General features: G+C 37.6%; 1 protein-coding gene across 1 annotated transcript in view; it reads right to left on the bottom strand.

Moving 5' to 3' along the window:
* The window catches only part of LOC139722643 (germinal-center associated nuclear protein-like), a 128,865-nt gene that overhangs the window by 68,923 nt on the left and 46,331 nt on the right, over positions 1-13,611 (bottom strand). Inside the window, exon 19 of the mRNA XM_071633937.1 lies at positions 4,117-4,429. Coding sequence (XP_071490038.1) covers positions 4,117-4,429 — 313 coding nt within the window. The remainder of the gene's footprint in view (positions 1-4,116; positions 4,430-13,611) is intronic.

The following is a 13,611-nucleotide window of genomic DNA, read 5'->3' as shown; positions in this document are numbered from 1 at the left end:
TATTCTCTCCATAATAATGATCCATAATTGTGTAATAACAACGCAAAAGATGTTCTTAACTTTCATTGATGGGTATATTATGACATCGTGCTTATGTTTTTCTTTGTTCTGATGCGTACGGTTATAACGAGGTACCGGTTATTATACAAATGATGCACAGGATAGAGTGTGTTAGTGAAGGTGCGGCGCGCTCGAGAGTATTGACAATGGTTGCGCCTCGTGCATGTTTGCAACCGTTGTCAATACTCGAGAGTGCGCCGCACCTTCACTAACGCCACGAAATAATCCTGTGCATCATTTGTTTTATAAAATGGGTCAAAAACTAACAGCATTATTCACGTACCTTTGTGGGTCAATACCAGTCAGCTACATGTAGCACTCGCTCAAAAGTCAAGATGTCCGAAGATGTTCGTCCCAAACATTTACGCACGTCGCACTCGGAAATCCCGCACATAAGTACTGTACGTACGTATAAGAGTATATGTACGCCACGTGTTATGCACAAGAAAGGCCGCCGGCTGTTGTGGCAGCCCGAACTAGAAGTTGTTTACAGGATTGACAGCGCGTATAGTAGCGCGTGACGCACTTGTAACAACTGACTGAGTGCGCACTGCTAGTGTAAACATTGTGACGTACGTCAGGCCGTGCATTTACTAAGAAATTAATGCACGCACACATGACTCATTTCAGCACTTCCAATTGGCTACATTCTTGAACCCATTTTATAAAACGAGGTAATATCGCCGGTCCCAGGGACCTCGTTATAACGGGGTTTCACTGTATACACCTTCAATGCTATGTGCTATAGCTATCTGGACAGTATGTCCAGATGTAGCTATCTAGACAGTATGTTTAGATGCAGTGCTGTATGCACTTGTAATAACTCCTTGCCGCAGATTAGTCTGTACATGATGTGTAGCTAGCAGAGTAATTGAACAGTATTTTACTATACTGTATGTGAGCCAAACTGTGTACGTTATCATACACTGCATGCAAAATGTATACAGATGGTATTACAACAACTTAGTTCAGATATATTTGATAATGATAATGTGGGATTTTAGTCTGTAACAGTTATAGATGCAGTGGCATTTTGTTTTGCTTTAACTGTACCCTTCTCACATTACTCATATTAATAATGCATGTATTTACAAAGACAGGGCCTGCTTCTGACATCCATCCAGTATTCATTTGCAGTTTTAAATTAATTATTCAATAATTTAAGGATTCAGGCTTCTATGAAAATGAGAGTATTCACTCATTCCCTACATCCCCCTTTTTTTGTATGGTGTATGGTTTACACTGTATAAATCATATGTTTATATCTACCAGTAATTATTTCCATTTTGATTTTCCCCCTTTGTATTGTTGAATATGTATATTTATAGGATTTATATCTTTGCATATGTATTTATCATTATATATATTTTCTCATTTTTTTTCTATAATATTGGATGTGAAATAGTTATGATTATATTGGGTTGATTTAATGTAATTTATTGGTAATGAATTTTGGTAGATTGGTGTAATTGAACGCGAATGAGTTATTTTTCGTGTGTTTCTTAGGTTAAATATATGCTGATATAAGTTCATTTTGTGTGTGTTTTTTTTGTCGTGAAACAGCTGTTCATGTACTATGTTTGTGTGTAAATGTACGTGTATACATGTATATATTTGTGTAACTGTCAATTGTGGTGCGATGGACCGGGTCCACTGTATTTCCTTCCTTGTACTAAGGTAGTATCCAAGGATTATTTATCACATGCTTTAATTTGCAATGGAAATAAAGTATGTTATACACACAAGGGTCTACAAAGAAGCTGGGAATGAAAGGGTTATAAATATTGTCCTGCAAAATGAAAGGGCCAACACTGAGCTGGAAATAAAAGTGTTATAGAAACTGTCCTTACTGATGAAAGGTTCTACAATGAGCTAGAAATAAAAGGGTTATAGAAACTGCCCTACCAAATGAAAAGGTGTACAAAGTAGCTGGGAATACAAGGGATATAGAAACTGTCCTGTCAAATGAAAGGAGCTACACTGAGCTGGGAATGAAAGAAATATAAAAATTGTCCTCCATAATGAAAGGGTCTACACTGAGCTGGGAATAAAAGAGTGATAGAAACTGTCCTGCAAAATGAAAGGAGCTACACTGAGCTGGGGATAAAAGCGTTATAGAAATTGTCCTGCACAATGAAAGTGTCTACACCAAGCTGGGAATAAAAGGTTTATAGAAACTGTCCCACCAAATGAAAGGGTGAACAAAGTAGCTGGGAATAAACGGGCTTTAGAAACTGTCCTGCAAAATGAAGAGTCTACACTGAGCTGGGAATAAAAGGGTTATAGAAACTGTCCTGCCCAATGAAAGGATGTACAAAGTAGCGGGGAATAAAAGGGTTATAGAAACTGTCTTGCCAAATGAAAGTGTCTACACTGAGCTGGGAATAAAAGGGTTACCGTATAGAAACTGTCCTGCCAAATAAAAGGGTCTACACTGAGCTGGGAATAAAAGGATATAGAAACTGTCCTGCCAAATGAAAGGGTCTACAAAGAAGCTGGGAATAAAAGGATCTAGAAACTGTCCTGCCAGATAAAAGGGTCTACAAAGAGCTGGGAATAAGAGGGTTATAGAAACTAGGACAGTTTCTATGAAAGGGTTTACATTTAGCTGGGAATAAAAGGGTTATAGAAATTGTCCTGCAAAATGAAAGGGTCTACACTGAGCTGGGAATAAAAGGATATAGAAACTGTCCTGCCAAATGAAAGGGTCTACAGAGAAGCTGGGAATAAGAGGGTTACAGAAACTAGGTCAGTTTCTATGAAAGGGTTTACATTTAGCTGGGAATAAAAGGGTTATAGAAATTGTCCTGCAAAATGAAAGGGTTTACACTGAGCTGAGAATAAAAGGGTCATACAGGCATGAAAACTGATGTTGAAAAACAAACAAACACTGAAAATGTTTTGAGCGCTAAAGCGAGGGAGCGGAGCTACCAAGTAGAGGGAGGGTGTGGGAGGCATGCATGTGATACTTACTCCCTCACTAACTACCGAAGACAATGGATATGGAACAGTATCCAGCAGGCTTACAGTGCAAAAAAGTACTGGTTTCTGAACAATTGTTAATAAAAACTAAAAATGTCGCTATGGCGACTGGTATACCTCAACCATAATGCATGGTTCTCCTAAATAGGTCTATAGTATAATGTCTTGACAATGTGTGATGACAGTTTCACATTATTTACAAAATATTGAAATGACAGGTTTGTCACAAATGTGTTGCATGTTCACTTGAACCTGATGAATCTGAACTACAGGTGTAAGTTGAATTGGATATATGGCTATATTCTCTAAGAGTGCAGGTGCTTGGGGATTTGAGGAATTTTACTTGACTTTTGAACCTTTTATAAGTTTAAGGAAGAAGAGAAATTTAGCACTTTTACTTGACCTTTGGACCTTTGATCTTTTAGCAAGAAACTTTCAATAGAATTTCTATAGGGTAATACATGCATACACTAAGTTTCAAGAAATATCCTGCAGGCATTGCACAGATAAGAGGGAACTAGTGAAATTTTGAGGAGTTGACCCTGACCTTTGACCCATGACCCCTAAATTCCCTACTAATCACTGTCAGTTGGTACATGCATATGTACAATCATGTACTTTAATAGTTCCATAATGATACTTTGAACCATATGCGAGATATGGAAAAAAGGTGACATTTTAACATTTTCACTTGACCTTTGACTTCAAAACCCGAAACTCTGTCTTGAGAATCTTAGGTAGTTCATGTATACACTATAAAATTTCAAGAAAATATCTCCATGCATTGCATAGATTTTGCATAAATTTTGAGCATCTGACCTATGACCTTGAGCATGTGTACCCAAAAGGTGATAGGCACAACTTTGCCCACTCATACATATAGCCAAGTTTCATTAGGATACCTCTAACATTTTTTTTAGATAAGCTGTCCACAAAATTGGTTACTAGGACGGAAGGATGGATGGACAACCTGAAAACATAATGCCTCCTGCGACACTTCGTAGCGGAGGCCTAAAAAAGACTCTACATGCTCTACCAATTAGGATCATCATATCTGAAGTACAATACACTCACATTCTCATCATCCTTGAGTTTTTGTTTCCTGAGCTGTTGAGATATCTTGCCATGCATAAGCTTTGCCCGAAGCCAGTCATAGACAACATAGTTGGCACCTGGCTGAGGTGGAAGAGAGACTACCAGCTTCCAGTATCCAGGAGCATTGCAGGCTGATTTCTGTGACTGAAGGACTGGCAGGGAGAGTGGATGGCAGACATCCTGGTAGATTGTGGCAAGGCTGACAGGTTCCCAAGCTTTCTCTTGTCTCAGCCAATTCGTGTAGTGTTGGTGAAGAATTTTCATAGCAGTGGACTGGTTCTCTGTGATCACTCTGGGATGAAAACAACATTAAACAAAATCTGATGTATTTTTTGATTCTCGGCACAAAAACTGTACATCCAGCAAAACATATCAAATGTCTCAACATCACTAGAGTCTCCTTCAAAGACCTTATTCTAGCGTTCTATGCTGCTTAAAGGAAAATTCCTTCCATTATGTGGATTTTGAAGTGAATGCAGAAGTATTACAAGACCACATCAGTAACATTTAAAGAGAAGCTGACAATTCTTTCAACAATTTAAAAAGTTAAAAAATTTAGTAACATCGAAGGGCCCTGATGGCTGGATAAGAAGGCTACAAGAATTTGTGAGGTAATGGCAGAGAAACTATGTAAGAAAATATACACAGAAAAAAACAGAATTATTTCCTTTTTTTCTAGCAATGCAAAAGAATACATGATTTTCCTTATTCAGTAGGCAGGGGAAATAAAAGTGCCCTTAATATGTCTCTAGCAGAGTAGAAGAAATGTGCACAGTTCATTTAAACAAGGCAAGTGCCATAATGTGTCTCGCCCATTCGCGTAAAAGAAATTGTACGCGAATGGGATATAACAGATTAAAAACTAGAAATGTCGCTATGGCGACTGGTATGCCTCCGCCATAATGCATGATTCTCCTAATAGGTCTATAGTACATGTGGACAATGTGTGATTACATTTTCACAAAATTGGCAAAATATTAAAATGACATGTTTGTCACAAATGTATCGAATGTTCACCTTCCTTGACCTATGTTTAATTGGATGAATAGGAGAGCATGTATTTGGGGATTTAAGAACTTTAACTTCGACTTTGACCCTTTCATAAGTTTACCCACTTGAGTAATTGTCAAGGTATAAATTGTATGGAGAAAAAGTGCAATTTCTGTATTGAAAAGTAAATTGTTATCATTTTCATCTGGCCTTTGATTCATAAGAGAATCAATGTCAGGCAGAACATACATAAATATGTACTATGTTTAAAGATAACTTGAGCCACTTCCGAGATATGGAGAAAGAAGTAAGTTCAGCACTTTCACTTGATCTTTGACCTTTTGACCTTTGACCTTCTTGGCAAAAAAAAAAAAGAAAATCCCAGAGAATCTCTAGTGGGTTATACATGCATACATCAAGTTTTTAAAAAAATAATCCTGCTTCCTGGCATTGCATAAATATAATGAAAATAGTAAAATTTTGAAGTATTGCCCTTGACCTTTGACCCCTGACCTTTGACCACATGAACCCCAAATTCCCTAGATAACCACTGCCAGTCAGTACATGCATATATACTTTGTTCCATAAAGATACCTTGAACAATTTCCAAGATACAGAGAAAAAAGTGCAATTTTAACATTTTACTTGACCTTTTGACCTTTGACCTTTTGACCTCATGACCCCAAACTTTCACCAGAGAATCTTAATTGGGTAATACATGTATACACTAAGTTTCAAGAAAATATCTTCAGGCATTGCATAGATATGGGGGAAAAAGTGAAATTTTAAGCATTTGACCTTGACCTTTTGACCTTTGACCTTCAGCATGTGCACCCAAAAGTTGATAGGCACAACTTCACCTCCTAATACACATACATGCCAAGTTTCATTAGGATACCTCAAAAGGTTTTGATAGTTACCCTGTCCACAAAATTCATTACGGACGGACGGAAGGACGGACAGACGGACGGACGGACGGACAACCCGAAAACATAATGCCTCCGGCACCACTTCGTGGCGGAGGCATAAAAAGAGATGATGATGATGATGAAGTCTTGTATAGCGCCGGTATCCGCCAAGTCAGGCGCTCATGGCGCAGATATAACAGATAAGAGATATAAAAGGGGTAAAAATTTATGGCAAAAAAGAAACATGCCATAAAAACTTGCCATAAAAACTGAACATTGGGCCCTTCAAGTTTGTTGACCCCTGCCTGTGACCTTTGACCTTGTGGTGACCATCCACTCCCCAAGGGACATCTACCATCCAAGTTTGGTCACAAACAGACCTATGGATCAAAAGTTATGACCCATAATAGAAACGTGCCATAAAAACTTAACATTGGGCTCTAAAAGTTCGTTGACCCATGCTTGTGACCTTTGACCTTGTGGTGATCATCCACTCCCCAAGGGACATCTACCATCCAAGTTTGGTCACAAATGGAGTTATGGATCAAAAGTTATGACCCATAATAGAAATGCGCCATAAAAACTTAACATTGGGCTCTAAAAGTTTGTTGACCCATGCTTGTGACCATTGACCTTGTGGTGACCATCCACTCCCGAAGGGACATCTACCATCCAAGTTTGGTCACAAATGGAGTTATGGATCTAAAGTTATGACACATAATAGAAACGCGCCATAAAAACTTAACATTGGGCCCTTAAGTTCATTGACCCCTGCCCGTGAGCTTTGACCTCGAGGTGACCTTCATATATGGTAAAATGTGAAACTTTGTATGACCCCTCTTCCTTCGACATTTGATTGCAATCAAAGCCCAGAGTAAAGAGTTATTGAAGTTTTTGTAGCATTACGGACAAACGAAGGACAGACGGACGGACGGATGGACGACGGACGGACAGACGCCGCAGGCGATTCCTTAGTCTCCCCTCACCTCCGGTGGGCTCGACAATGATATTCAGAGTTATGAAATTTTCTTGATAAATGAATATTAGTCAAAACAGCATTATTCAAATGACTATATAACTAATGTTTAGATTCACTTTAAAGCTTAACTTTTTAATCCTAATGTGATGGGGAAGTTACAAATTGTAACTATTTAATACATACATGAACAACAAAAAGTTGCCAAACAAGAATTCTCACCTTACAGTTGCCTCCTGGTGATTAAAGGGCACTCATCACAATGTAAAATCAAACTGAATTTGAATAGTCTGCTCGCAAACACAATGATTATCTGGAAAACCCAAAGCAGTTTCCTTTTGAAATCTTCAGCATGGATTTGTCAATTTTACTCTTGTGACTAGTGCCTTCTGAGATGTAATGATGGAGAGATTCTTAACAAATTGTAGAGGGGTGATTCTGAAATGTTTGAAATCAGATGTTTCAAGAAGTGATTCTCAATTTTTGGAGAGGTACAACTCATAAAAACATTAGTTTTTCTTTCTTTTTTAACACATGTACAACACATTAAGTTGCAGGATAACGAAACCTCTAGAAACACTATTTCTTACAAACAGGTCTTATGAAAGTTCAGACCGCATTGAAAAAAAAAAATCAGTATTGTATCTGCACAAAAAATTCCACCACAACTACTACGAGGGATTATCATAGTATCTTTAAACTTTGCAAGCCTCCCTGTGTACATTCTATTTCTGACTATTTCAGAATATCAATGCTTTCACTAACTCTCCTCAAAAGATCTTGCACAGGTTTTCAGGTGTACTCACATGTGCACCTCAAATGAAAAATGGAAAAATAAATGTCAGGCATGAGAGCAACAGGTCTACCAAAACCAAAAAATATGTGAATTTTCTTCTATTTGATATATCAAACTCTTAGATTTAGTTAATGGGAATACTCCTTTCTGATACACATACATACATACACATACACACACAAATGAAAATCAACATTGCTGACCTCACTGCAACTGACTGACAAATTGCCCTTCATCAACATAAATAAGCACAAATTATTCATAATAGACTGATAGCAAAGATAAAAAAAAAAACACGGGCACATACATTGTGTACCTCAGTGGGTTCTAACGCACAACTTCCTGATTGCCAGACTGGCACAATATCTACAGAATATCTAGTTTCTGCCCAATAGCCAGTAATGGTTTTTATCCATTGCAGCATTATTGGGCATTACTTATTTACCTAAAGTAATGATTCTTGCATCAAGTTGCTTTGTTTTTACCATGACTACTACTCTAATTACTGTATAATCTGTGCTCATTTAACCCTACAGGGGCTGGGGCAGAATCTGCCCTCCCCTTGATGTTTCAATAATTCAGCAACGCAAGAAAGACTCGTCACGAGGATTCTTGACTTCTTTTTTTTCTTTCAAGTTTCATGCAACTTTTGAAACCAAATTTGCAAAGTCTACCCGTACCGTCACTAAGCCATGCCCCTTTTTGTAACTGCATGTCACCCAAACATGGGCACAATTATGTGATTTTGTGTACATTTCCTATGGAAAACAGTGCCCTGTCATAAAACTCATAAAAACCTATTTTTACCATGATTCATCATTTTGAATAATTATTCTTAATATGCTCATTATGGTATACAAGTGGTCAGTGATAATTTCCAATGAAAAAAAAACAAAGAAAAAAAAAGGTTAAAAAACAAATAAATATATAAGAACTGAAATGACTTTTGGAAGCTTTTTTGATGTACAACTGTTGGAATATAATAATTTGCATAATTAATTAATCAATATTAGACACTGATAACTTAAAAATATCTAGAGACAAAATCTTGTAGATTACGATGTGGGTGTCATGTGTGCCAAATCTCATTGTGATTGCACCACTAATGGCCGAGAATGCACTTCCCTCGGACTTTGCATAGCTCAAAAAAAGTCTGGCTTGATTAGGGTTAGGTCAATGGAGGGCAATTTGTCTATCAGTTGCAGTAAACACAACTGATTGATCCAAGAATCATTCATATGAACATTGTTGAACCTGAATGAAGCCGAGAAACCTTTAACACTTTGCATTTTCTGACAACTCTGCATATCTGTAAGCAATATCAGGCTTTAGTCGTATAGGTTCTGTTACAATAATAATACCGGTAATCATCATCATCATCATCATCAGCATCATCATAATGATGATAATGATAATGATAATAACAACAATATGAATTCATAAAGTGCAAAACCTATGTACATATGTATATTTTTCTGCACTGCAAAAGCCTCTGATATTTGACAATAATGCAGTTAAATGTAAACTAAAAGTGTCTTGAGTCTTGATTACAAAACTGTTACAGCAGGGGATTTCCTGACTACTAATGATACAGTCAACCTCGGATACCTCGATGTCGGATAAGCCGAATATCACTTACCTCGGGGGCAAAATGAAAGTCCCGATTGTTCCTATGGAGTTTCCGTGTATTAAAATTCGCGTAGCTCGAAAAAAATAACTCGAAGTTCGGTTACCTCGAAGAGAAATCTAATGTCCCGATCTTAATTAACTTATTGTTTTTCCCAGCATGTTGCTCGAATCAAAATTGCAAACATCACTCAGCATCTCCGATTAAGCGCGCGTGGACAGCGAAGACATGTCACAAATCTTTTCACACTCGATTGTCTGAGACCAGAACAATCGCCCGCCCAAAGAAATACCCGGTACACAGCTGACAAGGAAAATCCCCAACTCTTACCTACACACGTACGCGGTATGCACATAGCACCCGTGCCAATGGAGTGCTTGCGATAGCACTACGCTCTGCCCCATCATCTTCTTTTCTTTAACCACTGTGTTCTGATTTTTGATCGTGATAGTCATACCGTGCACGTAGATTTCTTAACCGTCGTGGCGCACCTGATTAGGTGTTGACAGTTATATCTTTGGCCATTAATCACGCTCCACTGTCCAAACATCAATCTCCTGCGTAGTGCCTTTTTTAAACTTTTTTTTTGCCTTTCACGAAGTTTGTTTCATTTATTCTTCCCCGAGAACGCAAGCACTGAAAACTTTTTTCCAGCAAGGTGATCATGAAAATAGTGTGGTATATAATGATCTGGAAGTATAGGCCGAGCATAATAAAGAATAGTTAAGACAGGGCTCCACACTAACTTTTATCGGGCCACCAATATCATTGATTTTTTTTTTTTCGAAAGTAAAATCTGGTGACACACACACACACAAAAAACTAGAAATATCACTTAAGGTGATTAATACCCCCGCCCCGTGACGACAGTCTTACCCAAGGAATGATCTTTCCTTGATCTTCTGCCATTTAAATGCCGTTACCATGGCAACGCAGCTTCCGACACGTCCGAAAAATATGTCTTGCACATCTTCCCACCAAGACTATTGTGTGTGCCACATTTCATAAGCTTTTGTCAAAAACTGAGGAAGTAGTTCAATCCACAAGATCTTTCCTTGATCTTCCACCATTAATATGCCGTTACCATGGCAACGCAGCTTCCGACATGTCCAAAAAATATGTCTTGCACATCTTCCCACCAAGACCAATGTGTGTGCCACATTTCATGAGCTTCAGTCGAATACAGAGGAAGTAGTTCAATCCGCAAGATCTTTCCTTGATCTTCTGCCATTTATATGCCGTTACCATGGCAACGCAGCTTCCGACACGTCCGAAAAATATGTCTTCCACATCTTCCCACCAAGATCAAGGTGTGTGCCACATTTCATAAGCTTTGGTCAAAAAACTGAGGAAGTAGTTAAATCCGCAAGATCTTTCCTTGATCTTCTGCCATTAATATGCCGTTACCATGGCAACGTACTTTCGGGTACTGTCAAAAAATGCGTCTTGCACATCTACAACCAAAGGCACACATCTGTACCAAGTTTCATGGAAATTGGGCAAAAACTGAGGAAGTAGTTTGCAACACAAAATTTTCCATCATTTTGGCTCATAATATGTGAGCTGTTACCATGGCAACATACTTTTTGTCACTGTCAAGAAATGTGTCATGCTGACCTATATCCTAAGACAAACATTCAATATGAATTCCATGAGAATTGGAAGAACACTGATGAAGCAGTTTTGCCATGAAGCATTTTGCCCTATATTTTACCAATAACATGCCGTTACCATGGCAACGCACTTTTTGCCACTACGGAAATATGTGTCTTGCACATTAACATATTCAGATGAACATCTGTACCTAATTACATAAAAATTGATCAAAAACTGTGGGAGGAGTTCGCGACGCAAGATTTGTACCCATTTTTGCCCATAATATGCCGTTACCATGGCAACGTACTTTTGGGTACTGTCAAAAAAATACGTCTTGCACATCTACAACCCAAGGCACACATCTGTGCCAAGTTTTATGGGAATCGGTTGAAAACTGAGGAAGTAGTTCGCGACGCAAGATTTGCAACGGACCGACCGCCCGACCGACCGTCCGCTGATTCCTATATACCCCCTTCAAACTTCGTTTGGCGGGGGTATAATCAAGAAAAACTTCAGAAAAACTAAATCGGTCCTACTAAACATAGAAAAATTAATATTAAGCATTATTGAAGTGATACAGATGCCCATGTCTAAAACAAATGAAAAGAGAATTCAAACATCTTATTCTGTGTTTTAAGATTAAGCAAACAGGCGTATAGAGATTGTTATAAAAGTTGATGCCTATATATTTAGGTCAAAACTTACGTTTGAAATGAGAAAGTGGGAGCATTTGCTGACATTTGTCAGCATCTGACATTTGTTTTAGCATTGTAAAGAGCCGAAAGTTACCGTTATTCACTTCTCATTGTAAAAGCAATCATCCAACATTTATTAGTATGTTAGCACCTTACGGAGCCGAATATTACTGTTAATTATTTTTATATGTAAAAGCATCTTACGGAGCTGAATGTTATCCTTATCCATTTCCAAACGTGATAGCAAACATCCGCTATTTGTTTTAGCATCTAAAAGTGAGCGGATTAATACCGTAAATCATTTCCAAATGTAAAAGCAACAATCTATTATTTATTTTTGCATCGTACGGAGCAGAATATTACCGTTATTCATTTCAAACATCCGACACTTATTTTATTATCATACGGAGCTGAATGTTACTGCTGTCCACTTCCGAAAGTGAAATGAATCATCTGACAATTATCGTACGGAGCCGAATGTTACTGTTTTTCATTTTGTAGATGTATGTTATTGTTATTCATTTCGAAATGTAATAGCAAATGTCCAATATTTTTTTTTAGCATCGTACGGGGCAGAATGTTACTGCTGTTCACTTCCAAACATGCCTAACATTAAAAGCAATCATTCGACATGTATTTTAGCATCTTTTGGAGCTGAATGTTATTGCCATGTACTTTCGAATGTAAAAGCAAACATCCGGCATTCATTTTATCATCGTACAGAGTTGAATATTATTGTTATTCATTTCAGAACATCAAAGCAAACATTCTACATTTATTTTAGTATCTTCCGGAGCTAAATGTTATTGCAATTTACTTTCGAACGTAAAAGCAAACATCCAGCATTTATTTCATCATCGTAAGGAGTTGAATATTATTGTTACTCATTTCCGAACGTCAAAGCTAACATCAAACATTAATTTTACCATTGAACGCAGCTGAATGTTACTGTTATTCATTTCGAAATTTAAAAGCAAACACCAGACAGTTATTTTAGCTTCGTATGGAGCAGAATATCACTGCTAATCAGTTCCGGACATAAAAGCGATCATCTGACATCTATTTTAGCATCTTCCGCAGCCGAATGTTACTGCTATTTCCTTTCGAAAGTACAAGGAAACATGCAACATTTATCTTACCATCGTACGGAGTTGAATATCATTGTTTTTCATTTCCGAACGTCAAAGCAAACATTCGACATTTATTTCAGCGTCCGAATGTTATCCTCATTCATTTCCAAACGCAAAATCAAATATCTGACATTAGTTTTAGCACCATATGGAGCTGAGTCTTATTGTTATTCATTTCCAAAATTATGAGCAAATATCCGACATTTATTTTACAATAATACAGAGTCGAATATTACCGTTATTCATTTCCAAAATTAAAAGCAAACATCTGACATTTATTTTAGCATCTTGCGGAGCCGACTGTTACCGCTACTGTAAAACATGATATATTCGCGGCATGAATTTTTTGCGAATTGGAGCCGACAGCCTTTTTCGTGGCATGAAATTTTCGCGAAATGCCACTGGCGTTCAATGCGTATAGTGTACACAAGGACTTTTGCGTGCATTTTAATTTCGCGAATCTTGGCGCTCGCCAAATTTGCGAAATTAAAATGCACGCGAAAATTCCTCGTTTTACAGTATTCATTTTCAAAAGTAAAGACAAACATCTCACTTTTTTTTTTTTTGGTGGCGCTATAGGGCAATCAATATCTTTATTTCTGAAATTTTGATTTCAATTCCGATTTTCATTCAATTCATTCATATAAAAGTCGATTCAATTCTAATTGACAAGCATGTAAACAATCTGTAGGCACTACAACAGACACCATGTATGTTGAACATCGAAAAACTTCGGATAAGTTGAAGAAAATTTGA

This window comes from Diadema antillarum, unplaced genomic scaffold (assembly GCF_040938485.1).
Source record: "Diadema antillarum isolate AM-2024a unplaced genomic scaffold, OU_Dant_1.0 scf00000168, whole genome shotgun sequence".
In the NCBI taxonomy this organism is placed as follows: domain Eukaryota; kingdom Metazoa; phylum Echinodermata; class Echinoidea; order Diadematoida; family Diadematidae; genus Diadema; species Diadema antillarum.
The sequence above is the reverse complement of the archived record's forward strand: the minus strand, read 5'-3'. Positions and strand labels throughout refer to the sequence as shown.